Raw genomic sequence first — 26579 nt, forward strand, 5'->3', positions numbered from 1 at the left:
AAAAAAACCAAACAGGTAATCAACATCAATTCTTTTTGAAAGCCTAGGAACCGACACATTCACAAAACCATCAGAACTCCAGCATGGACATCGTCTGGCTGACATTTTACTTACCACTGGCTTCATGAGCATCACTGGGTTTATCTGTCACCAGGACCCCCTCTTCCCTGGCGGCAAAGCCTGAATCGAGGAGTACTTGAGTAACACTGATGTTAGGTGTCACGGATTCATCTATAAGTTCCACCAGGGAACTGTTTTCCAACTTGTCAACCACTTTCACTGTGATCATTTTGTTCTGTACATTTTTTTTCATCAGATAAATAGCTTCTGGAGTCCAATTTCCCAATGCTGGCTTTACTCCTAACAAAGAATGTTTAAAAGAATATTAAAATATTTCCTACAGCAAACATTTAGCAATTCAGCTCCTAATTTTCACAACGTTAAACTTAATCTGTGATAAATATTAGAACCAAAAGGTTCCACCTGTGTAGAAAGACTTTCTAAACATGAAAGAGAGACAAAATTACAAAGAAAGAGCCTGTAAAAAGCTATGCTTCTATGTAATTCCACTAATATGAAATATCCAGACAAGCAAATCCGTAAATACAGAAAGTAGCTTACTGGTTGCCTGGGCAGTGAGGATTAACTATTAATGAACATAAGAGATCTCATTGGGCTGATGGAAATGTTTTAAAACTGGATTATGATGATGGTTGTACAACTTGGTACATTTACTGAATTGTACACCTAAGACACTGAATTTTGTGGTATGCAAATAATACCTCAATAAAGAAATCACAAACAAAAGTATAAAGCAATCCAGGAAGAAACACTGGTCCCTTACATTAATATATGAAACATTTGTAGCACTTACTGAAAGGGCACTTACAAATCAAAACCCCCAAGATTATGCTCAGTTTGTTAAGGGCCAAGTAACGTAAAAAAGAACAGTTGGCCTCACTAGTAATGAAGTAAATTAAGACGATTTCATTTTTAGCTTATCAATATTGGCCACCATGAAATCATACAGAAATATCTACTTGGTGTACCCATGTATGAAGGAACTGACCACCTCCTACATTTCATGTGTAAACGAGTTCAGCCCTTTCTGGAGAACAATCATAGTATGTAGCACAAACATGAAAACAAGCATACTCACCAACACCTCCATTCTACCTAAGGACGTATTTTGCAGTAAAACTACATGTTGCCACTATCCTAAGTAAATGATCTTGGATAGGTGGCAAGATGTAGATAAAAGAATATTGCTAATAGCAAAGACTTGGAAATACCCTTCTTATAATTTGGATATTAAACTACAGTACATTTAAATGAAGGGTATAGAAGCCAATTTATTGATAAGGAAAGGAGTCCTGGCTGCTAGTGGGACAAACTTCATATAAAGCAACTTCTAAGCACATGATCGTAATGTTCTTATTGCTTTTACAAGCAGCTTTTCCACTACTTAATGTAGTTAATAGGCTTCTATGATGTTTATCAATAACGCAGGCTCCATAGATAGCAAAAAAGAACACTCAATTTCATAACCGCAGGTACATTACGTTTTGACTTATTAAGATAGTATTTCCTAAATGTTCTATCAAGGATTATTTTTGCACTAAAATAAGTTATGTCTAAACATATTCTTTTATCTTATCAGTCGTTTAATTTCAATTCTAATGCTTCTACTTTAGATTTTAGCGTTTTAAGAATGTGGGGACCATAAATATTTCATACCTGTCAGCACACATTTGATAGCCTGCATTGGCAGTTCCAACAACTTTGGAGTTATGGGACACAGTCTTTTCAAACTAAGGATTTCAAAGTTTCCATAATCTACATATCCGACCAGCACAGACTCTTCAGAAGCATAAGCCAAAACGGAGGCACGGTACCACTGATCATCCTCTGCAAAAAGGAAGAGACTCCGTCTCAAGTGATCTTTCAGTGTAAATATAAACAAGAGCTTTTCCTCCCAACTTTAGAAATGGTCATTTGTACATTCTACTTGAGTACCAGGCTTTATTGATCAACATATGCTTATTCGGTTTTGCTGCTTTTGCTTCACAGAAGCTTTCAACTTCTAAAACGTCACCTTTATTTTTACCTTACTAGACTACGCATGCCATATGCTGTCATTCTTTATTTCCATGCCTTTTCTCTCCAGTAGACAGTTAGCTCATTAGGATAAAGCACACGTCCTGGTCAAGTGAGTCCACAAGATCTTGTTCAATACGGGGACCACTGGCTACGGCATCAAGCAGGGCTAATTTTAGCATACCTGGCGGTATGAGTCACCCGGACTCCACCAACCAAGCAATCGTTTTACCAGAGGCATGCGGGTACCTCCCCTTCTGTGAGGCCACGGGCCCCCCCTGCTGCAGAGAGTAGCAGAGCCCAGGTGTCCGAGGCCAGGCCTGTGCAGCTACCGGGGCTACACCATGACAGCTCTGTGCCTCCAGGCCCGCTTGCTATTCCGAAGAAAACTGGTGAAGACATGACCTTGGGAAGTTCCACATTTGCATTCTGACGTGAACAGAATTCTCTGCAAAAACTAGAGGACTGGTAAGACAATACAAACCTCCTACCCCACCCCCTGCACCACAGGCCCTCCTCCCTTACACACTTCGACTCCGTTTAATTGGACAGGTTTAAAAACATAATTGGTGCACTTCAATACTCGAGTTTCAAGTGCAGCCACCCCGTGTAAACTGAAGGTTCTGTTTTATGTTTTTACTTAATTATAAAAGTGACAAATTCAACAATCCTCTTTCCTTACCGGAGAACTGAGCACAGCAGATGTCACCAATGGTTGGATAAAAATCCGAGCGTGGAGACAGGTGACCACAGTACTTGCTAAGGGATGCCTGCAGTTCAGCAAGCTTACCTGTAGACGCAGACCACACTTTAAACAAAAGAAACAGAAATCCACACAGCATCTTCATTTTTGCACGCTGAGTCTCTTGAAAGCACAAATCGAGAAAATTTACTTACATCCGTTTTGTAGTTTTTGACAAAAGAAATCTTCTGGAGTCTGAATGTGGGAAACGACCCCACAAAACTCATCACCTGCGTTCAAAGTTAACACTTTTGGAATTAAGTCACTTCTGTCTACAATTTCAACTGTCATTTTTCCAACATCTTCAGAATCACCTTATCAGGAAACAGAAAAAGAAATCACTTTGATTTCATTAATCCTATTTTTCAGTTTTTCAGTCCTAACTATGCTCTTTCATGCCTCTAGGCCTTAACACATGATGTTCTCCCCAGCCCTTCCTTCCCCACCAGCAACTTGATGATTTCCTGCTCAGTGTGGTACCATGTTGAAAATGCTTCCCTCCCAGCCCGGGTTGGGTGCCCTTCCCAGGCCCCATACACCCTGCACTTCCTCCATCACGCCATTACATAATCTCTTTTCTGTGTCGCCCTTCACACCTCCCAGAGCCTGGTGAGGTAGGTATTGCTCAGTGGGTTTCTGTTCCTTCCACTGGACACCTGTGCAGCAACTGCTGTTACTGATGGCTCCCTCCTAGAGGCATTTACCCTTCTGTTGCTCTGGCAACACCTTCCCCATTCTCTTCCCACCTCTCCCATCACAGCTTCTCATGGATGTTGTAGGCCCCTCACTATTTTTCCTCACTCCACAATCTCCCTAAAATATCACCAACACTTCCAGTTTCAACCACAACTACTATTTAGACCAGCAAGAGTTTGTTTTTTCTCCTCTAGATGGCAAAAACTACTGAAGCTTTTCAGCATGCTGTCACACCATGATTTGCATTTTAGGGATATCATACGGACAGTAGCATAAGAACATAGACAGGAGACAAAAAGATAAAATCAAAAGGTTGTTGCAATTGTCTATGAAGGACAAAGATTCTTGAACTAAAAAAAAAACGGTATTAGGGAAAGGAAGACAAAAAAGACGTATACAAAGGCTATTTGGGAAGAATAATCAATAAAGACTTGGCAACCATTTAGAGCAAGAGATGGGAGGTGAAGGAGAAGGTAGATTTAAGGATGAATCAAGTTTACTTATGTGACAAGATGCGTTCAATCATGGCATCATTAATCAGGCAATCACCAATCATGTATGTGTCCATCTACACGACAGTCACGCACTACATAATGACGCTTCAGTCAACGACAGATCCCACATACGATGGTGGTCCCTTAAGATTATACTGAAGCTGAGCCATTCCTATCGCCTCGCGATGCAGCACAGCATTGGTCACATGTCTGCAGTGACACTGAGCTGCCAGCACAGCACATCCAATCACACTAGCAGGCCAGCCTACCCAGGTTTGTGTAAGTGCACTCTATGATGTTTGCACAGTGACAAAATCACTTAACAACACATTTCTCAGAACATAATCCCATTGTTAAGTGGGGCACATGATTATAACTGGTAAGAGAGAAAGGAGAAAGCTGACTTATAAGAAACAAGACATAAGACTAGGCAATGAGAAAATAAAACGCTGATAGCAAAACTTCTTGGTTCTCGTTAGACTAAATGAAAAATATACAGCAATTAAGTAAAAAGTAAAAATTTAAGAAACCCCATCCTACTACAACAGAATGTTACAGCCCTGTTTATTATTGCTGGGATACACAAACAAGGAAGAAAAACAAATTAAACTGAGGAAATGTTAGCTTAAAATCCCTCAACACAAAGTCTCATGATATTTAGTACTTCGTAATCTCTGATAATTATGTCAAGTATTAACCTGGAAGACAGGGAAGAAAAAGACAGGGGAGACTGAGATTAGAAAGAATAGATTACTAAATGGAAAAGCATCATCTTCCTTCTATAAAGCTTAGAGAATGGTTATTAGCATTTCCATTCATCTGACAGTGTGACAGTTGCGCTTTTTTTGTTTGGTTCAGAAGATGCTCTTCAGTAACTGGAGTCACTGTACTGTTCAATATTAAGCTGTATACTCACAGTGGTCTGCACTTGGCTTCTTAGAACTCTGTCCCTTAGGTATCAAGCCATATCCCATTTCTACAAGCACATGGTCTAAGAGTTTTCCTAAAAGTGATTAAGAAAATAGATCTACGCTGAGATATTATAATAAGTATTAAAAGCATAAATACAAAACAAATGAGTCATATTCACATGATTTAGAGATTACAGCTATTAATCCACTGGCATATTTCTTACAGTTCAGTTTCTATGTGCAAAATATGGTTTAGTAATGCTCAGCTTTATAAATTGAGGCAAAATTCCCACCATCACTTGAAAGAAAACGTAATGAAAAGATTTCACTTCAAAATTCTGATTAACAAGAAAGATTTAGTACCACCGCACGGGCAGGCTTAGAAAGACCACCGTTTATGAGAAAAAATGAATCCAAGACCCAAGACTTCTTTTTCTCAGACATGAAGTGTGGCTGAAACAAGGGTTAGCCAGCACTGGTGTGAACTTCAAGTCCTCTGAAATAACCCCAAAGCTGAAGTCATAACATGAAACATAATAGCAATGAAACAAATACAGATTTTATACTTCATTTTGCAACAGGATTAACTGCATTTTCTACCAAATCGTTGACAGACATAGCGACATGGGGACTCTAAAAATAGAAGAGTAAACCTTGGAAACTGAGAGGCAATTATTAGTAGACTGTAAGAAGTCACTTTTCAAACAGGCATAAAACCAGCATGGAAGAACAGGATTTCTAAGTGTTTCCATTTCTACAACTTGAATACTACTTAAGTACTCACGGTCTCAATGCTAACAAATCACAGATCTGTGGATGTTGTTCAAAGAAAAAGTTATGATTAAGGATGAATGAATTCCTAGAGAAGCTCCTGAATTTTTCAATAAAGGAGTAGAAATCAGGAGTAGATGCTGTTATGGCTACATTAAAAGGATAATATAGTTATCTCCAACCTAAGTCTAGATCTAGCCTTTTAATCCACCCAATTCTACGAATGGGTGCCATGTTCTTGGCAAACTGCCAATTCCAAGAGCCGGGCCGCGTTTCCAGTCGCAATCTGAATGACCCCAGAGCAGAGCTTACTTGGCCATACTTCACGTTTCTACTTCTTCTCTGAGTAACAGGTGGAGACTAAATAACTTAGTAAGCACTTCATTTAAGAAGAAAGATTCGGATCTCACCTGTACTTGGCAGCATAACATCCACAGCAAAGGTAACCTCTTCCTCTTTCAAGATGTCGACAATCTTTATAAAGCAGTAGTGCTCCATTAACAGTGATTTAATAGTTTTGATACAATCATTGCTCCAATTCCCTTCCGCTGGGACAACACCGGCCACAAAGCACTTTATGGCCTGAAAGATTTTGCACAAATTATGTTTTGAAAAATCAGTATTTGAAAATGAGTTTTTCTAATTAATTATGTGACGATTTTTAAAAGATGATGTGTTTCCTGCAGAACATTTATCAAAAATCTTCAAGTATAACCAGATAAACAATTTTATGTAGAATGATTTTTCTCTCTGGGTACTTTATCCACAATGCTTTGACTTTTGGGACTTGAGAAGCTGATGAAAGCATAATAATTATCCCTCACTTACACATAAATTCAGGTCACTTCCAAATAAGGTAATAAATACAGAAATGGTTGTTTTTGAAGAGATTAATAAGAGGTCCCTAAAAATGCGAACAGTATCTCAACCTGAAGCAGTACTTAGTCAAGAAAGCCAATGAATGTTTATCTACATAAAAGATATACACATATCTACATAAGGTATACATATCTACATAAGGTATATCTACATAAAGACATACCAACATGTACTTTTTAATAATAACCATGGCAGAATAGAACAAGCAACTAGTGTGCCCAGCAAAACACTAAAACCAGCTCCTTTGAGACACTATTAGAAATTTAGAAAGTAAAAGAGACTCACACAAGGAGGAAACAAGTCAATGTTTCTCTTTAGTTGGTGAAGTCTGTTTACTGGAATTATTTCTTCATTTCCATAATCAATATATAAGACTTGTGCCTTCTTCTGCAGCATATCAACATCCTGTATTATTACTCTGTTCCAGGTCTGAAAATGAAAAAAGAAATGGTACTCTGCTTCAAAATAGCATTTCATGACCTCAGGTTTAAAAAACTCGCAACCAATCTACTGAACATGCAAAGGAAAGGCTCCTGTTCTATTCTGAGGCACTCAACAAGTTAACATAATTTTCTAAGGATCTTGCTGAGAAATCCCTAAAATTGTCTAATTAGGCCACTTTAATATGCACATCTATTGCCAAGCTATTCTAGCCAAGTAGACTCTGAAACTAATGCCTCAGCTACCCACGTAAACACAAGTTTAAGACTAGAAATGGACCTGGAAGCAAGCAGTCGAGGAGCCCATCAACAGAGTTGGAGAGGGCTCATGCAGGGAGAAGCAAGCGAACAGAGCCTGGAATACTGACTCAGAAAGAGAAACAGGAGTGCGGCCACAGTCTCGCTTTTAAGCCATCTAATGCATCATTAAATTAAAGCTCTGGTGTAGAGTTGATAACAACCAAAGTAAATTAAAACATCCTATTCAATAATTCATTTCCATAGAGGTTACCTGGTCAACAGTGTACTTGGCAACACAGACTTCCCCCTTGACAGGAATATAATGTTCCTCAAGCACCATGTTTGTGTATGTTTCCTTTAAGTTTGCAGAGAGTTGGTTCAGATATTCTAAAACTTCTGAAGAATATAACTGCACGTAAAAGTCACTTGGGTGTTTGAATTCAGTAACTGTAACCTTTCAAGGATAGAAAAGATGTACTAATTCACTGGGAACACAAGCAAATGTGAATTTCTTAAAGCTTTATAACTAAGATACAAGTATTGTAAACAGTTTTTGCAATCTTTACCAATTTCATGAGAATATATTTTGGAGCTACCTTATGAACTCAAAATAGCAAACAAGGAAATTAAAATCCATAGTTCTATGGATCTCTGTCTATGGAGATTAAACAACAAATACCTTTATTTCCATGGTTTCCTTGAGTTGGAGACTTCTCAAATCAGAAAACATTATTTTATCAGCACAAATGGCTATTTCTTTAGTAACTCCAAGTGGACAGTCATTCTGGTTTGGAAAAAAACACATAAGTGACTTACATACAAGCAAATGTTTCAGTGATGCTATGGCCATTATTTGCTGGAATCAAGGCCAAAACAGCCTGACTCTTAGGCTTGAACAACAGAGAAGAGAAATAGTATCACTTTCAAGAGTCCCTAAAGCCCACTGTCCACAGGCAGTGTTCACAGCTCTGGGATCACCCAAGAATCATGTCATGATGGTGAAGATAGTATTGACTTTGTTTTTCAAAGTGTGTGTATAGAGTTTGCACTTGGTAACACATTTGGAGGAATAACTATTTCAGGAAGTCACACTACACGTGAATATTTTTTGACAGGGTCTAAGAATTCACGGTTTAGTAACACTTCAGCACAGCAGCCCTTGGGAGGAGACTGCCTTTCTGGCCCCTAACCTTGGGACTCGTCCCTAAAGACAGGAGAAACAGCTGTCCTGTCTGGGAACAATGCCGACTACCCCCCACCCTGCACAGCACAAAGTCCCAGAAACCCTACTAAGACCATTTAAGTACTAGCCAGAGAAGTCTAAAAATTATCTATAAAGGAGTTGGACATAACTGATATTTTTCAGATTACCAATGGTTTATCACGTATAGTTATCTAAACATAAGAAAGATATTAACAGACAAGCTCCTTAACTTAGCTAACTGGACCCCATCCAGTACACAGAGCGAGAGAACACGTGCATGAAGGGGCTACAAAGAAATGACTCTCTCCGTGATCCAAGTGATTTTATATTGGGACACAAGCATCCCAAGTCCTTTTCTGACAAAGGCTGGGCATAAACAATTCTCAGTGACCCCCAACAGACTAGTTACCCAGTTAATCACTAAGGTGTACAGGTTTATTTAGCAGGAAACTTTTGTTCTTAATTAAACACAGGTGAAGTGTAGAAATAAGTCATACCTCGTTTTTCACTTCCATGTTCTTTGTTTCAAAAGGTGATTTATTATCTTTAAATTTGTGGAAACTGAAATAAAGCAATTGATTATAATATTTATAGTACAGAGCCAAGGAAGAGTAGGAGCCACAATTATGTTAAATTCTCAATCAACAAAATCCAGAATGAGCAAAACAGCTTCTTCCAGACAGAATCACTGTAATAACAAAATAAAACAATTCAATGTTGCCTATGCAATGGTTCGCCCTGTGCACAGGGAGACAGCCACAATCTCCAAGCCTCAGTCTTCTGATCTGTAAAATGGAGATAATCCCTACATCACCTGAACAGAGTTCTGAGGATCAAACGAGGTTATATATGTGAAACTGTTTTGTAAACTAGCAAATACCCTGCAAGTAAGATCTATGTATTCCAGAATCACAATTCAAGAAGCACTGTGAGAGTTCTGCCTTATTAAAAATCAGTAAGGTATACATGCTTAAAATTAAAAGTAAGGCCTTCTAACGCTGTAATCACTATAAGAAACAAACTCACTTAAGGTTCTAACTCTTAACATGTGCTATCCAATAAAATTACATTCACGAAAACTAAGTTGGTAGAGCTATTCACTTCAGATGTTGTACACTTTGTTCTACCTCAACACATAAGTAAAAAATTAACTTCTACATAGTTATGGCCTGCTTACCTGATTCGATCCTTACACCATCAGGGAAAAAAATGTTTAAATATTCTCCAACAAACGAAAAACTCACACTTACTTTTGCTGCACAGGTTTGCACACGTTGCTGTGTGCTGACCAGTCTCTTCTCTGGCAGGCGGTGGAGCAATAACACGTCTGCTTGCACTGTGAGCACCGCAGCGACCCTAGGCGACAGCCCATAACATCACCATAGTTTGATTTCAAATATTTTCAAAGATCAGATACATCAAACCATTCTATTAATCACATCAAGATTATGTAAAGAGGATTATGTTAAGATTACACTTTCAGAGCTCTCTCAAAATGCAGAGAAAGAGGAAGGAGAAGATGAAAATGAGCGGGAGGACAGATTGGAAACACAACTTACTTTCCTAAAGTAGAGCCCAGAACATGTTCTAAAAGGAACAACCAAAGGAAACAAAAAACCTGTGACAGTGACCACAGATTTGTGCAAGCTGACTGACATGACTTACCTGGGACACTAAATACAAAACAACCAATGAAGAGAATCACACCTAGAAAAACCAAGGAAGTTTTTGAAATAAAGTATTTTTTAAAACCCCATGCGTATCCAGGCAGAAACAAATTGTCTAAAAAGAAACAAACAAATAAAGAAACAACAATAAAACCAGGCTGGCCTCAGATGCTTCTACTGTAAAAGAAATGGGAAAAAAACACACAAAGGGGCTAACTATCCAAACAGTCAGTAAGCACATGAAAAACTGCTCAAGGTCGCTGATTATGAGGAAAATGCAAATTAAAGCCACAGTGAGACACTAGACACCCACGAGAACGGCTAAAATTAAAGACTGAAAACCCATAATGTTGACAAAGATGTGGAACAACCAGAATTCATTACCGATCGGAAAGCAAAATGAGACAACTACTTTCGAAAATGGTTGGCTATTTTTTATAAAGTTAAACATATACCTCCCCTTTGACTCAGAAATTCTAGTCCTAGGTATATACCCAAGAGAAATGAAAATGTCCACTCAAAAGACTTGTTGCAAAAATATAGAGAGAGCTCTAGTCATAATAATCCAAAGCTGGGCACAGCAAAATGTTCAACAAAAGAGCAGATAAACAAACTGTGGTATAATCATATGACGGAATACTACTCAGCAACAAAAAAAAGCCTGTAATTAATGTACATGCAACAGTATAGATGAATCTCAAAAATATTATTCAAAATGAAAAAAACTTCATACAAAAGAGTCCACACTGTATGATTCCATTTATACGAAATTTTGTACCTGGCAGAATTTATGGTGAAAAAACAACAGTGGTCACCTCTAGGGGGTATGGTGACTGGGAAGGGACATGAGGAAACTTCCTGAGAAGATGGGAAATATTCTACATCTTGAAAGGGGTGTGAGTTTGTGCATTTCAATGCATGGAAAAAAAAAAAACTATAACAATCAAGTAAAGAAGCAGTAAGAGTGAGAAGGTATGGATGAACAAATGGTAGTATGCTGACAGCTATTGAAGCTGAGAGATGGGTATATGGTGTATATATACCATTCTGTTTATATTTACTATTTTTTAAGTTTTCCATAATAAACATGTTTTTCAAATGTGTAGAGGAGCAATCTAACAGACGTCTGAGAGCAACATGCTTACCACACAGGCCACAGCAATGGCAAGTAGACGACCGAAGAGGAGGTCCTAAGGAGTTGAAGAGCGCTGGATTACTTATGGACAAGGAATTCTCAACCAACTTGTGTATTTTTTTTGATTTTGCAGGAGACATATTATTTATAGGCTTCTATTAAGAAAAGAGAATAGCAGTATTAAAACTTGGTAATAATGTTTTTAAGAAATACTAGGCTTGGGATTTCCTCTTCTGGGAAGATACAGTAGATGGGCTTTCCCCTATCCTTGTTAGTAAATGCACTAAAATCCCTGGCCTTATCTGTAAAACAAACATAAACCAACTCTGAAAGAGGGAGCAGACAGGCTAGGAACCTTGGGACCCACAAAAGGACATGACGATGAGTTATATGAGTTCTCTTTTTGCCGCACATATCCCAGGCAGGGTACTGGAAAAGCCAGAAACCCAGAAATGCCAAAAGGCGCAGACAATAAAATCCCCAACAAAAAGCCTGCTCTCTCTAGCCAAAAGGCCAGGGAAGAGGTAGACCAGCAAGACAGAAAACTTTGATCAATAACTTCTCCACTCTAGACAAACACCACCGAAAAAACAGTGGCCCCACTGCCACCAGCAAAGGTAGAGTGGGGAGCCTAGACTTCCACTTCACCAGGCTATAATGAGGTACCCCCACCCTGCCACCAGGGTGGTATCAAAGAAGGCCAACAGAATAGGAAGCCAGCACTCCATCCCTGCAAGAGACCATGTGGGGAACCTGGACTTCCTCCTGGCAGTAAAGAGGAGCGACATTAGAAAGATATTGCACAACTGAGGTGGTGTAAGAGGAGACCTAGTAGACAGTCAGGACTGTTTCACCATTCAAATGTAATGAGTGTTTCCAAATCCTCCCACCTCCAATCCTCCCTCCGGTCTGCCCACTCTTTCCCTACCTCACCCCACCCGTGTCAGTGGAGTATATGGGAGCAGTAATAAGGCACTCAACACTCCCAGTCAGAGAGGTTATCAGATGAGGCCTACTGGGAAGCTGGAACTCCTTCCTCCTCCCAGCAGCAAGGAAGAGCACCCCCTTGGGTGTCTTCAGAGGCTGAGTGGAGAACCTGGACATCTCCTCCTACCTGGCAGCACCCCCCTTCCCCTGATGGAACAGTGTCAGAGGAAGCTGAATAAAACGGAAAATTTAAATAAGATACACAGTTTTATAACGTAATATCCAAAATATCCCGGTTTCAAGAAAAAATTACCTGCCATACTAAAAACCAGGAAAATCACAATTGAATGAAAAAAAATCAAAAGATGTCAACATCAAGACAACAGAGATGTTACGTTTATTTGACAAATATTTTAAATGAATATGCTTGAAACAAATGAAAAGAGTCTCAGAAAAGAAACAGAAGACATATGGAAGAACAAAATGAATCTTTCAGAACTTAAAAGTACAATCACAAAAATTTAAGACACAAGGGGTGGGCTCAATAACAGAATGGAGAAAGGAAACAATCAGTGAACCTGAAAATCGAAGGATAGAAATTGCCTAAACAACAGAGAGAAAACAGAGTGGGGGTAAAAAAATAAATGAGAAGGGCCTCAGGGACCTATGGGACCACAATAGAAGATCTAACATTCATGTCTTCTCTCCCAGAAGGAGAGGAAAAAGAAGGCAGGGCTAAAGAAGTATTCAAATACATAATGGCCCTAACTTCCAAAATTTGGCAAAAGATATAAATGTAAAAAAATCAAGAAGCTAAGCAAACCTCAAAGAGAATAAACTCAAAGAAATCCACACTGAGACACACCTTAGTCAAATTTCTTGAAGCTAAAAACAATGAAAAAGCTTAAAAGCAGATAGAGGAAATACCAAGAGGGGAAAAACATTCAAAAGAGAATAGACTTCTCATCAAATGCCATGGAGGAAAGAAGGAAGTGGCACACATTTTTCAAATGCTGAAAGAAAATAACTGTTAATTAAGAAACTTATTCAGGAAAAACAATCTTTCAAAAATGAAATCAAGACATTCTCAAATATAATAAAACTAAGACAATTTGTCACCAGCAGACCTACCCTCAAAGAACGGTTAAAGGAAGTTCTCTAAACACAAAGGAAATGATAAAGAAAGGAATGTTGGAACAAAAGGGAAGGAAAAACAAATAAAAATATAGGTAAGTACAACAGACCTTTCTCTTTTGAGTTTTCTAAATTATGTTTTACAGTTCAAGCAAAAATCACAACATTATCTGAAATGGTTCCAAATTTATGCAGAGAAAATATTTAAGACATAAATGGGGGAGACTAAATGGATGTAAAGGAAGTAAGGTGTTTAGACTTGACCCAAACTGGTAAAATAACGACACCAGTAGACTGTGGTAAGTTTTGTACATATAAATTAATATCTAGTGCAAACAACTATTGTAAAGTTTAAAACTCCAAACATTTTTAAACTAAACAATACACCTCTAAAAACTCATGAGTCAAAGAGAAAGTCTCAAGGAAAATAAAAATTATACACAAAATTTAAAAAAATGAAAAGACAATACATCAAAATTTGTGAGACACCGTTAAAGCATTGCCAACAGGGAAATTTATAGCACTATATTCACACGTTAGAAAAGCGTCAAATCAGTGATGTACATTCCCATCTCAAGAACCTAAAAAATAAGAACAAAACGTGCCCAAAACAAGCAGAAGAAAGGAAACAATAAAAAGAAATCAATAAAATTAAAAACAAAAACTTGGGAGAAAAATCAATGAAACAAAGACCTCGTTCTTTGACAAGGTCAATAAAATTGACATACCTCTAGCAAGACTGCCAATGAAGAAAACAGAGAAGATAGAAATTACCAATAACAGGAATGAAACAAGGCACATATTACTAAAGCCCCTGAAAACACAGAAATTATAATAATGGATTATTTTGAGTAACTCAACATATATAGATATTACAACATAGACAAAATGGACCAATTCCTCAAAAATCATAAATTACCATAATATGAAACAGATAACTTAAATAGCCCTATAAATGTTACATATAAATAATGTAAATAATTTTAAAACTCCTAAAATGGAAACCTCCGGGCCTAGAGAGTTTTCAATGGCGTATATTACCAAATGTTTAAAGAAGCATTAACACCTATTCTATACAACCTCTCTTCTAGGAAGCTAATGTTACCTTCCTATCCAAACCACACAAAGATAGCAAAAAAGAGAAAATTATAGACCAAGATCTCATGAAAACAGATGAAAATACACATCACAATATAAGATGTAATTTAACAACACATAAAAATAAATATATACCATGACCAAGAGAGGTTTGGTCTGGAGATGCAAAGCTGGTTAAATATTTTTAAAAAAATTAATGTAACCCACCAAGTCAACATGCTAAAGGAAAAAATATTAATGGATGAAGAAAAAGTATTTTAAACATTCAATTCATTATAAAAACTATCAGAAAAGTAGAAATGGAGAAAAATTCATCAACTTGATAAAGATCATCTACAAAAACGCTACAGCTAACATTATACTTGATAGTAAAAGGCTTGATGTTTTCCCCCTAAGTCTGGAAACAAAGCAAAATGTCTACTCTCACCGCCCTTATTCAACATAGTGCTAGAAGTTCTAGCCAGTGCAATAAGGTGAGACAAGAAAATAAAAAGCATGTATATTGGAAAGAAATAAAACTGTCCCTATTTGCTGATGATATCATTGTCTACGTAAAAAATCCCAAGGAATCTACAAAAAATTCCCAGAACTAGTAAGTGACTTCAGTAAGGTCACAGGATATCAGATGAACATGCAAAATCAACCATATATATATACATATATATATATATATTAGCGATGAACACGACACATAAAAATAAAAAATATGACAGCATTTCCAATGACGAAAAAAAATTTTAAAAACCACTCAGGTGTAAATCTAACAGAGCAGTCACAGGACTTATAAGCTGAAAACAACAAAGTGCAAGAAATCAAAGACCTAAATAAATGGAGAGACAAATTGTTTTCATGGATTGTAAGATTCCATACAGGAAAGATGTCAATAATCAAACTGATATGTAGGTTTAATGTAATTCCTACCAAAATCCCAGCAATATGTTTTGTAGACATAGACAAGATTATACTAAAATATTTTTCAGAAGGCAAAGAAACTAGATTAGGTAAAACAATTTTGAAAAAGAAAAATAAAGTGAAGAAATCACTCTACCCAACTTCAAGACCCCTTACACAGCTCCAGTACTTTGTGGTACTGGTGGAGGGATAGACCCATACTCAATAGAAAAGGACAGCGAATCCGGAATAAACCCACACAAATATGCCCAAATAATTTTTGACAAAAGTAATTCAGTGGAGGAAAGATATTATTTTCAACAAATGTTGTTGGAGCAATTGGACATCCTTAGGCAAAAAAAAAAAAAAACAAAAACGCACAGAAAAAAAAAAAAACATGAAAAAAACATCAACTTCAACCCAAGTCTTATAAACGCAAAATGGACCACAAACTTAAATGTAAAACTGGAAAAGTTTTTGGGGGAAAAAACTCAGAATTTTCTGAATCTGAAGTAGCAGAGTTCTTACATTTGACACCAAAAGCATAATCCATTAAAGGGAGACGTGATCAGGACTTCATTAAAATTGAAAAACTTTTGCTCTGCTAAACACCCTGTTAAAAGAATGAAAAAACAAGCTATTGACGGAGAGAAAATATTTGCAAATCACATATTTGACAAAGGACTAGACTCTGGAATATATAAAGAACTTTCAAAACTCAGCAGTAGAACAAATAATCCAAATTAGAAAATGGACAAAAGACATGAAGAAACATTTCACCAAAAAGGATACACAGATGGCAAATAAGCACATGAAAAGATGTTTATCATTAGCCATTAGGGAAACACAAAACTGCAATGAGCTATCACCACACACCTAGGAGAATGGGGAAAATGAAAAATACTATTACCAGCAAATGCTGGTGACGATGCTGGATGCAGAGAAACTGGAACAGAGAAACTGGATCATTCATATGAGTACATTCTCAAGGGGAGTGTATAATGGTATAGCCACCACTCTGGAAAACACTTTGGAAGCTTCTTAAAAAACTAGATGTGGAACTACTATATAACCCAGAAACTGCACTACTGGACATTTATCCTAAAGCAAAAACCAAAACCAAACAAAACTTATGTTCACATAAAACCCTGCAAACGATTATAGCAGTTTTAGTTGTAATATCCCAAAATTAGAAACAATCCAGATATACTTCAATAGATGAATGGCTAAACAAGCCATGGAATACTACTCAGCAATAAAAAGATCTGAACTATTCATATGCACCACAATCTAGAAGAATACCCAGAGAACTAAACTGAAAGAAAAAATCCAATCCCAAAGTGATTCCACTTACATAACGTCCTAGAAATGACAATATTTTGGAAATACGGATTAATTAGTGGCTGTCAGGAGAGAGGGGTGGGGGCAGGAGGGAATGGATATGGCCGTAAAAAGGCACACAAGGGATTTGTGTTGTAATGGAAATGTTCTGTATCGTGAGTGTCAGTATCAATATCCCTTGATATTAAACTAGAGTTCTGCAGCATGCTACCACAGGGAGAACCTGGGTATAGGCTACACAGGATCTCCCTTATTTCCTAGAACTGTGTCAATCTACAATCATCCTAAAAAGAAAAAAGTTGACTTTTTTTTTTAAAGGTACTAGGTTAAAGAAAAGAAGTTTGACTTTAAATACATGCATGTTGAACAATTCTTTATTTATGAAATACAAAAATAAGTTTAGAATCTTTTACCCACATAAAAACACCAAATAGAAAACAAACAAACAACCCGTAACTTACACTATTTACTTCTTTGGATGGTGAATTATTTCCAACACTTAATGGTGACACTAAGTTTCCTGGGGAGAAAAAAACATAAAGCATAATAAAAGCCAAATGTTACTTTATTCCAGAAAATAAAAAATACCATAATAAGGTAATGTTCAAATAATAAAGCTATACCAAAACAGTCATAAAGCTACACTATAAATATGCAACAGCCTACTTTACCCAGAGGAAAATTAAGAATTTATCTGTAATTTCCTTGACTATTAACCACTCTCACAGTGAACTTTTCTCTTTCTCTATTCACTAAGGGAGCGATTCTCAGACTCAGGACTTGTTTACAAGCTTAGAAATAACTAAAGACCTCAAAGAGCTTTTACTTACATGGCTATTTACTATTCAATATTTACTATTATTAGAAATTAAAACTAAGTATTAACAACATCATCTAAAAATTCTAACGCATTTAATTTAAAAATAGTAAGTTAATCACAGGTTGACATAAGTTTTTGAAAAAAAAAAAAAAAACTATTTTCCAAAGCAAAAAATAAAACTGTGAGATGTTTACACCTTTTTGTACATCTCTGGCATAACCAATGACAGGTGGATTTGCGTATCTGCTTTTGCAGTCAGTCTGTTGTGATATGAGCAGCATCTGGCCTGGGAGTCCCCCATACCTCTTGCTAAGCAGCCCCAAGCCCAGTACTAGAGGCAGCCAACCTCAATTCACAGTGTAGCCTCTCCCAGGCACCTTTTCAAGCCCAGCATGGGTGGCAGTCATCTGCAGACTGCCCTGCGGTTCATTCCAGGTGGCCCTGAGCAGGGCACAGACTACAGCTGAACTTGGCCTCTGGCAGGGCTCCTCCCCGGAGATTCCTGGACCAATACACCCTGTGACTGGCTTCAGAACCAGTGGGGTGGAGACGACACACCCAAAGGGCAAAGTGGGCAGGCACTAGAGGCCTGCTAAAGAGAATCCTGCTCCGTAGGGTCAGCCCCTGCGCTACAGCTCCTCCACTGTAGTCACAGCCAGTCTTCACAACCAACTAGCTGGAGGATCTATTCCCTCCCACTGACATGCAAATAGAAACCAAGGTTCAACTACAATAGGAGGACACACACAACCCACACAAGGGGCACCGTTGGAGCACCTGGCTCAGGTGACTCAGGAGGCAGCCTCACTAGGCCCCACAGGACACCTACTACATAAGGCCACTCTATTAAGACAGGGAGACATAGCACCCCTACCTAATACGTGTAAACAAACATAGAGAGGCAGCCAAAATGGGGAGACAAAGAAACATGCCCCCCCCCAAAAAAAAACACAGAACAAAGTTCCAGAAAAAGAACAAAATAGAGACAAGCAATCTACCAGATACAGAGTTCAAAACACTGAGAAATGAATACAATAATGGAAATTAAGAATACATTACAGGGAATCAACAGATTAGATGAAGCAGAAGATTGAATCAGCAATTTAGAAGATAAAGCAGCAGAAAACACCCAATCAAAACAGCAAAAAGGATCTAAAAAAGTGAGGATAGTTTAAGAGGCCTCAAGGACATCAAGCATACCAACATTCGCATTATAGTGGTACCAGAAGGAGAAGAGTGAGAGCAAGGAATTGAAAGCCTATTTGAAGAAATAATGATGGAAAACTCCCTAACCAGGTAAAGGAAATAGATACACAAGCCTAGGAAGCGCAGAGAATCCCAAATAAGATGAACCTAAAGAGGCCTACACCTAGACACATCATAACTAAAATGCCAAAGCTTAAAGACAAAGAAAGAATCCTAAAAGCAGCAAGAGAAAGGCAGTGAGTTACCTACATCGTTGTTATGAGCTGATTTCTCAACAGAAACTTTACAGGCCAGAAGGGATTGACACGAAATATTCAAAGTAATAAAAAGAAAGGATCTACAACCAAGATTACTGTACCCAGCAAGGCTACCATTTTAAAATCGAAGGAGAGATAAAAGGATTCCCAGACAAGAAAAAGCTAAAGGAGTTCATCACTGCCAAACCACTTCGAAGGGACATGTGCATCCATCATTATTTACAGTGGCCAAGATATGGAGACAACCTGGGTGTACATCAATGGATGAATGGATGAAGAGGTGGTACATATATACAATGGACTATTAGCCATAAAAAAGAATGAAACCTTTCCATCTGCAACAACATGGATGGACTGTCTAGGGTATTATGCTGAGTGGACTAAGTCAGACAGAGAAAGACAGATGCTGTATGATTTCACTGTGGGATCTAAAGAACAAGAAAAACAAACAAACCAAACAGAAACAAACTCATAGAGTACGTTTTGAGGGTTGCCGGATGGAATGAGGGTTGGGGATGAGTGAGAAAGAAGGGATTAAGAAGTATGAATTGGCAGTTATGGGAATGTAAAGTACAGCATAAGGAACATAGTCAATAATATTGTAATAACTATGTATGGTGTCAGATGGGTACTAGATTTATTGGGGCAATCACTTCATAAGTTATATAAATGTCTAATCACTGTTGTACACCTGAAACTATTATAATATTGTGTGTCCACTATAATTGAAAAATAAAAACATTATTTTTAAAAAATCTGTTGTGGTACGTTGCTTTGGTTGACGTTACCTACAGAAAATCTGGCCTCATGCAGATATGTGGTTGCAAAAAGAATAAGTATTTAATGGTCTTCTCAGTTAACTGTGGATCTTTTCCTTTAATATCACACCGAACCTCAAGTGTTAGTTTAAGGGTTAGTTGCAATGTGAAATCTAAAACCGTGTCTATAGATTTTTCATACTTACATTAGAATCCATTGAGGTAGCCTGCACTTTCTTTTTTTTACCCTGCTTGACTATGGAACATCATACATCGGTCTTTTGGAAAAGACTGAGCAACTCTGAGTTATGCCAATCTTTCAAATGTTGACACATTTCATTATACATCAAAAAAAGGTGTAAATATCACCATGCAGCTCACCAAAAAAGTCTTGTAAGTATTGAGGCCGTCAAGCTCAGGGTGATAGATTGAAGTTTCCTGAAATTCTCATTTTTGCTTGAAAGCTTGGATTTTATCTTTAGAAACAATTTCCATCAACTGTCTTCCTTAAAGTGACAGGCTCACTGTTTCTTTTTGAGAAAAATGAATGCCATATATCTAAGTCTAAATGACCACAGTTTGTCATTCTTTTCAAGTGAAAATGATGTTCAGGAAAAAAAAAAGGTTTTCATTCAGCTCACAAACAATTGCACAAGTGCTTTTCATACTTCAGTATGCAGCTGGAATTAGGGACAATTCCCACCTTATTACACAAAATACTATCTGTACACAAGGGTCAAGGTTATTAATCAATCTTACTGCTTCGTGAGGACATTCTTAAGTAAAGCTGGCATTTCTGGCCTCGTTGGTTTAACTACAAGTGCATGGCAATGACCACTAGCCCAGGTTGCTACCCCTGCCCACAGCTGAGCTAATAAAGCGCCAGCAGTTTATCCCCCTTTCACCTTTGCTTTTGCACCATCAGCATAAAGTAAGCACAGCTAAAAAGGCAGATAATGTTTTAACATTACTAGAGAAATAGTTCTCATCTTTTCAGGAGCCCCAAAGGCCCAAGGGCTACACTCTGAGAACTACATCATCATAATATCACATCTCAGCCAGGTTCAAGGAGGCTACATTCCACCAGGGCCCAGCCTCCTTAAATAGCACATTTTTAAACTGACGACTAAAGGAATTATTTTTTTTTTAAGTAAAATGAAACAAGTTAATGTCTTAGATGCATCTTCGTGCACTATTATTACATGCATAAAATCTGCATAGTACTGTATTTTTTTTTTAATGGCCAATCCTTAGAACACCCATAAATGTTTCCTTTCTACATTCCTAGTATGTACAGCTCTCTGTGGGGGAAAAAGAAAACCTCATCTTCAGACATTCTCTCCCCAGGAATCCTTTCTGTGATTAATCCAGCCAAAGGTGGCTGGCTTTTTCCTCTAAATCAGTATTTAAATGCAAATACTGTATGGTAACCATTTGGTTCATGTTAATAGCCCACTGGTGTGTAGTTATATATATATACTTGTGAAAAGTCAAAGGAACTATCAGAATGTAGTAGCATAAAGCCTGTAGTTTTCACTCACCTGTTGGCAATGTCTTCCTGTCTGCTTTGGATCCAACCACTTCTCCACTCATGCCATTAGGGTATGAAGATAGTGAATTGTCTTCCTGACTAGCCAAATACTGTTTGGTTTGCTCACAAAGCAAAAAATTGTTCTTTTTATTTCCATTCTCTGGGCTTTTCAACCTGAAATTAGGATGGTTAGGATGTCTTCCAGGACTTCTTAAAGAATCATGTGGTGGAAGCTTGCTCTCATTTTCCTTAAAATTAAATGTCTCTGTCATTTTACAAGTAGATGCCTCCGAATTATTTCTTGACATCATATTAAGCCGCAATTGAACATTCATAGAAGTCTAAGGGAAGAAATATATTTTTAAAAGGCAACTTTTAACAAAAGTAGAAGTACTGCAGGGCCAGGTGATTTCTTTTTACATAACAAATAATTCTCATGAACAATTCCAGGGCAGCTATAACTGTGATATTAAAGCCTGTCCTACAGGCACAAGAAAAGAATGACTATCAGTAAGTACAAACTCCCAAGTTTAACAGAATTCAACAAGACAACAAAAGATTAACTCAGGAGACATCAAAAGAGTAACCTCAGAGTTGGACACCATCCCTTACTTTAAAAAGTTTTGAAACAACAGAAATAAAAAAGGACTTTTAAAAGAAATATTTCCAACCTAGAGCCTACAACTTATTGGTGAAATATGATAGAGGTTATTGTTTAAATCAGGTTATCACCTACCTTTGCAGCCTCTCAGAATCCCTGCACCCTCTCCTACATTCTGTGTCCTACGCTACCTATGTCCCTTGAATATGCTGAACCCACTACCCAGAATGCCCTTGCTCTCATCTGCCTGATAAATGCTTTCCTTCCTAGCCATTCTTCACAATTTTCCTCAGCTGAAACCAAATTCTGGTGTTTTTCCCAAATCCTTTGTTTCCATAATCTCCAGCTGAGCTTCCTTAAATTGTAACTTATATCTATTGCTTTTAAGGACTTATCTGTGTGTACTTTTCTGTGAAAATAAGGTATCCACATTGTTGCAAAAATGCCTTATAAACCTCTATCCAGCAATTATGCTAGTTTGTTGTTTTCCTTTTACTCCTCCAGAATATTGTGTTCTCCCCAGAGGAAGTAATAAAAGTGGAGAACAACTCTTGAAGTAGTGACCTATAGCTTCGTCTGTAGGCTGCAGGCAAAGCTTTTGCCCATCCTCCCAAGACTTCTCAGAGGAGGGTAAAAAGTCAGAGAGCTGAAACTGGCCTGAGTAATATCTACCTGGTGTTTAACATTGTTCTGAATAGAAGATAAATAGCATAAAAATCATCCCTCTTGGTGTTCCAAAATTTTCATCTTATTTCTTGCCTTACATGAGGCCTCGCCTAATTCAATGACAATCCAGAAAAGAATGAAATAATGAAAGAAACACACAGGCACACTCAAAGGTGGGGAACTATCGGAGGATCAGATCCTAGGAAGATCCATAATAGGCCTGAAGAAGCTATGGTGGGAAAACCTGCAGCTACCAGGGAGACAGTATACCTGCAGCAATGAGCACCCCTAAATTGAAATATCAGACTGAGAACTACAATGCTGGATGCAGTAAGAAAAGAGAAATATTGTGACATTACAGGGGAAATTGGCTGGGGATATGAACACTGAGTAGCCTCTGTACAAGAAATAAAAAGAATGTGCATTAAAACATCAGGGTAACTACCAGAAGAATAGAAATAGAATGTATAACTTTAAAATTAGAGGGAAGAAATTTCAATTCAACAGAAAAAAATTAAAAATTCAAGCATGGTAAATAGAAACATCAAATGATATGATAGAACCAAGCCCAAGTACAAGTAATCTAAGTACCAATGATTTAGTCTCACTGAACAGAGAAAAAGACCCAGGAAGAAAAGCAACAGCTTGATATTATGCACAAAAGGCACACATGAAAACAATTATATAGTGAAGTTGAAAATAAGACTAAATCGTGCTAAACAACCAATATAAAGGTGGAATGTTAATATTAATAGCCAATAAACTAGAACTCAAGGGTTCAAAGGAATCTCTGACTCACCATGTCACTTTGAGATGTGTAAGCTAAAGCTGATGGAAGGAGAAATTCAACCCGCAATGGTAAGGACAACCTGCCTTAGACACTAGTCACACTGACAGAAAACAAGCAGCAAGTATTCTAATAACAAATTTGATCTCATTAGGGACCAAACAACCAAGAATATTCATTTTTCCAACATCGAGCATGTACTGGACTTAGGCCACCTTTAATAACTCCAAAAACTAGTATCATGTAGACCACTTTCACTCATCACACTATACACAAATCTCCATGTCAGATTCTGCTTCCTAAACAATCAGCCTGCAATTCACTAGAGGGTGAAGAGTTTGTTTTTGTTTCTTCCTTTTACTCTAAAAGCGACAAAATATCACCAAGGAAATGACAGCAAACATGATATGAACAGTTAAAAACTTACAGAAAGTACTAAAGCATCCAGGAAGTAAGTATTAATACAAAAATGATGAACTGGATACCTTTTAAAAAGTGGGATAAATAGTAAAAACATCCAGATACAGTAGCAGACACTGGTTAACTGACCCAAATGCCATCTTCTACCTCTGATTTGCCAGTGTGAGTGAGAGACAAAATTAGCCATGTTCTGAGTTCTCCTGAGTGGGGCTTCTCAGAAAGCTCTGTCCTTTTCTAACCAACAGGGACAGATCTGGCTAGCAGGTGAAAGGTCCTTCACCCCTTTCTTCCTGCAATGTGGGGTATGGAGATCGATCACCCATGTTGCAATCAGGAAGCAATATGCATAATAAGAAGGCAAACCCTAAGGATGGTGGAGCAAAAAAACACACACACACACACACACACACAAAAAAAAAAAAAAAACTTGGTGTCCCTAGCAGTATTCTAGAGTCTTAGCACCAGCTGTCATCTGTGTATGCATAGACTTGCTGCGGTATCAAATAAACCCATGGGTTTTCTGTTCTTTGCTGCCCAGTCAATACAGACACCAATAAAATAAGCAAAAGTCATGAACACAATGGACAACGGATGAAGACTGATAAAACGGAAAAAAAATATTCCACCTCATTTGTAATTAAAATTTTTGAAATTGAAATAACTATGTAGCAAGGGTACAATTCAAAAACACTCATTACTGAAAGGAATGTAAATTAACATGCCCTTTCTGGGAAACAATTTGGCAATAAACATACATACATACATACATACATACATATATATATACCTAAAGAGTCTGAGAAACGTTCCTAGTCACTCACCTAGTAACTCCACTAATAGAAATTATCCCACTACAGTAAGCCTAAACATCAAAAAATCCTGCACGTATAAATATCCATTTAAGGTGGCAAAAAAAAAATTTAGGAAAACAAAACTAACTGATGTTCCCTAAGGGCAAATCCTTTCTTTACTCCCTTGGAATTCTGCTCCTCCTCCCACACTGGAGGGCGGGGAGTATCCTGGGATACACTGCAGTGAAGTAAGCCCTCTCCTTTCCTTCCAAGAGGCCACAGCCTAGAGGCTAAACCCATGAATTAATTCTTTTAATACCAAAAATGCACGCAGCAAATACTTAGCTGGCTGTAACTTTTTTCTTTCTCTAAAGTTTGCTTGGGTCTTCCTGGTAACCCGTGCATTCAGAGATAATGGCTACTCAAAAGGAAACATTATTTTAAAACTATGAAACTCAATGGTTCACTAGAACAGGAGCTTTCAAGTGGGTCAGACCCAAGTCTGAGCAGTCTCATATTCCTCATTTAGCTGTGCTCTCTCATTGGAATTGCTTCATCTTTCTAGGACTCAGTGCCTGTGAAACGTGGCCAACAGTTGTAACTTCCTTGTAACTTCTAATCACGACGATTAAACTCGAGACTGTGTGTGAATGACTTGGTTCAGTGGCTGGTGCTTCCCAAGTACTTAAAAGGCAAGTGTTATTTCTACTACTTCGCTTTTATACCACTCCCCCTCCCAGTGCCTTACAAGGCTGAGATCAACATCTAGGTCAGATCCCTAGGCCTTGCAATTTTGCATTCAATATGCTGATGACTCAATATGGGAACCAGAAGCATCTTCCTTATTCCAGAGGCCGACAGGGCAAACACATTGACTGCAGGGCCATGTGCCAAGAAAAGAATTGGCACACAGCAAACATGCTATAAACACTTGCTAAATAAACCAGTGCTGGTTTATCCGTATCTAAGCCAATACTGTGGTGCATTTTCCTTTCCTACAGGAAGTAGCAGGCAGTGAAAAAAGTCTAGTATTAATCTTGTTTGCACTGTAGCTTTGTGTTAAAGGCACTGAATCCACAAACCATTTTTTTTTTTTTTTTTAGAAAGAAAAGGAGAAGGTCCTCTAACGGATTGCAACTGGACATTCATATTTTGGAGAGTCATGGCCAGAAGTGTTATTTTCCAAACCGCAGGGCCCTCGCCCACTCAATTCCAACGTCTCTCACTCCTACCCCCAGGACGGTCTCCTCCCACACCAGAACCTCCCACCAAGCCCGAGGCCTGCTCTTCCCAGCCAAGGCTCCAAGGTCTTCTCCCCCCTTCCATCCTCTCTCTGCTTACAGGCCCTTTGTACCCACTCAACGCCTGATCTCAACGCCTGACCTCAACGTCTAGTGCCCAACGTCTGGCTCCCAACGACCAAAGACCCACACCCCTTACATGGTCCCTTGCGTTCCCCCATGTGCTTGAGAGCCCTGACCTGAAAAGAGAGATAAGGGCCGCTGACCCCGACTTGCCAATGAAGCCCGGCCGTGGTGGCTCCCGCTGGTGCTCTGGAGCCCCGCCGCCCAGCCACACTCCCCGCGCTCCGGTCACTTCCAATGACCAGCTGGTGGCGCCTGCGCGGTGTGCGCGCCCACGTCCGCCCCCACAACGCCCGCGCGTCCTCCACGTGCGCCGTACACGGGAAGTTACGCGCTGGCCTGGGTGGCGTGTCTGTGCTCCAAGGGTGGTGCTAAGGCTGGGGGCTCAGGGAGTTCCTCCGCGAAGACGGCACAGAGCTGGTTCTGGCTTCTAGAAAGGTGTCCCTGGAACACTGAGGGCAAATGTGGGGCTCAAAGACGCCGACCTTGGCTCCTTGAAGGTCACTTGGGTTACATTAACCACTTAAAATCTTAAAAGGTTCTTCAAGTTAACCACTGCTTCTGCCTGCTCTTGGAAACGAAACACACGTAATCACTTTCTTTCCTTGACTGAGAGCATCATTGTGCGTCTGTGTGGCCCAAAGAGAACATTTTTAAGACCTCGTTTAAAACTATGTACCTTTCAAACAAATTCAGAAGGAAACTGGTACC

General features: G+C 38.4%; 1 protein-coding gene across 4 annotated transcripts in view; it reads right to left on the reverse strand.

Annotated features, from left to right (window-relative positions):
* TDRD1 (tudor domain containing 1) overlaps window positions 1-26107 on the reverse strand; it is a gene marked incomplete at its 5' end in the record, with an annotated part of 41887 nt that extends 15780 nt beyond the window's left edge. Inside the window, 14 exons of one of the 4 annotated variants that reach the window (XM_081074532.1) lie at window positions 115-360; window positions 1738-1908; window positions 2780-2887; window positions 2995-3153; window positions 4946-5032; window positions 6122-6293; window positions 6876-7019; window positions 7542-7724; window positions 7950-8054; window positions 8972-9035; window positions 9725-9830; window positions 11287-11431; window positions 17129-17187; window positions 25985-26107. In XM_081074532.1, coding sequence (XP_080930658.1) covers window positions 115-360; window positions 1738-1908; window positions 2780-2887; window positions 2995-3153; window positions 4946-5032; window positions 6122-6293; window positions 6876-7019; window positions 7542-7724; window positions 7950-8054; window positions 8972-9035; window positions 9725-9830; window positions 11287-11416 — 1675 coding nt within the window. Of the gene's footprint in view, window positions 1-114; window positions 361-1737; window positions 1909-2779; window positions 2888-2994; window positions 3154-4945; window positions 5033-6121; window positions 6294-6875; window positions 7020-7541; window positions 7725-7949; window positions 8055-8971; window positions 9036-9724; window positions 9831-11286; window positions 11432-17128; window positions 17188-21249; window positions 21575-25984 lie in introns of those variants that run through there. The other 3 variants (XM_081074533.1, XM_081074535.1, XM_081074534.1) reach the window with 3 other exon arrangements.
* Window positions 26108-26579: the final 472 nt, after the last annotated feature.

This window comes from Rhinolophus hipposideros (assembly GCF_964194185.1).
Source record: "Rhinolophus hipposideros genome assembly, chromosome: 15".
In the NCBI taxonomy this organism is placed as follows: domain Eukaryota; kingdom Metazoa; phylum Chordata; class Mammalia; order Chiroptera; family Rhinolophidae; genus Rhinolophus; species Rhinolophus hipposideros.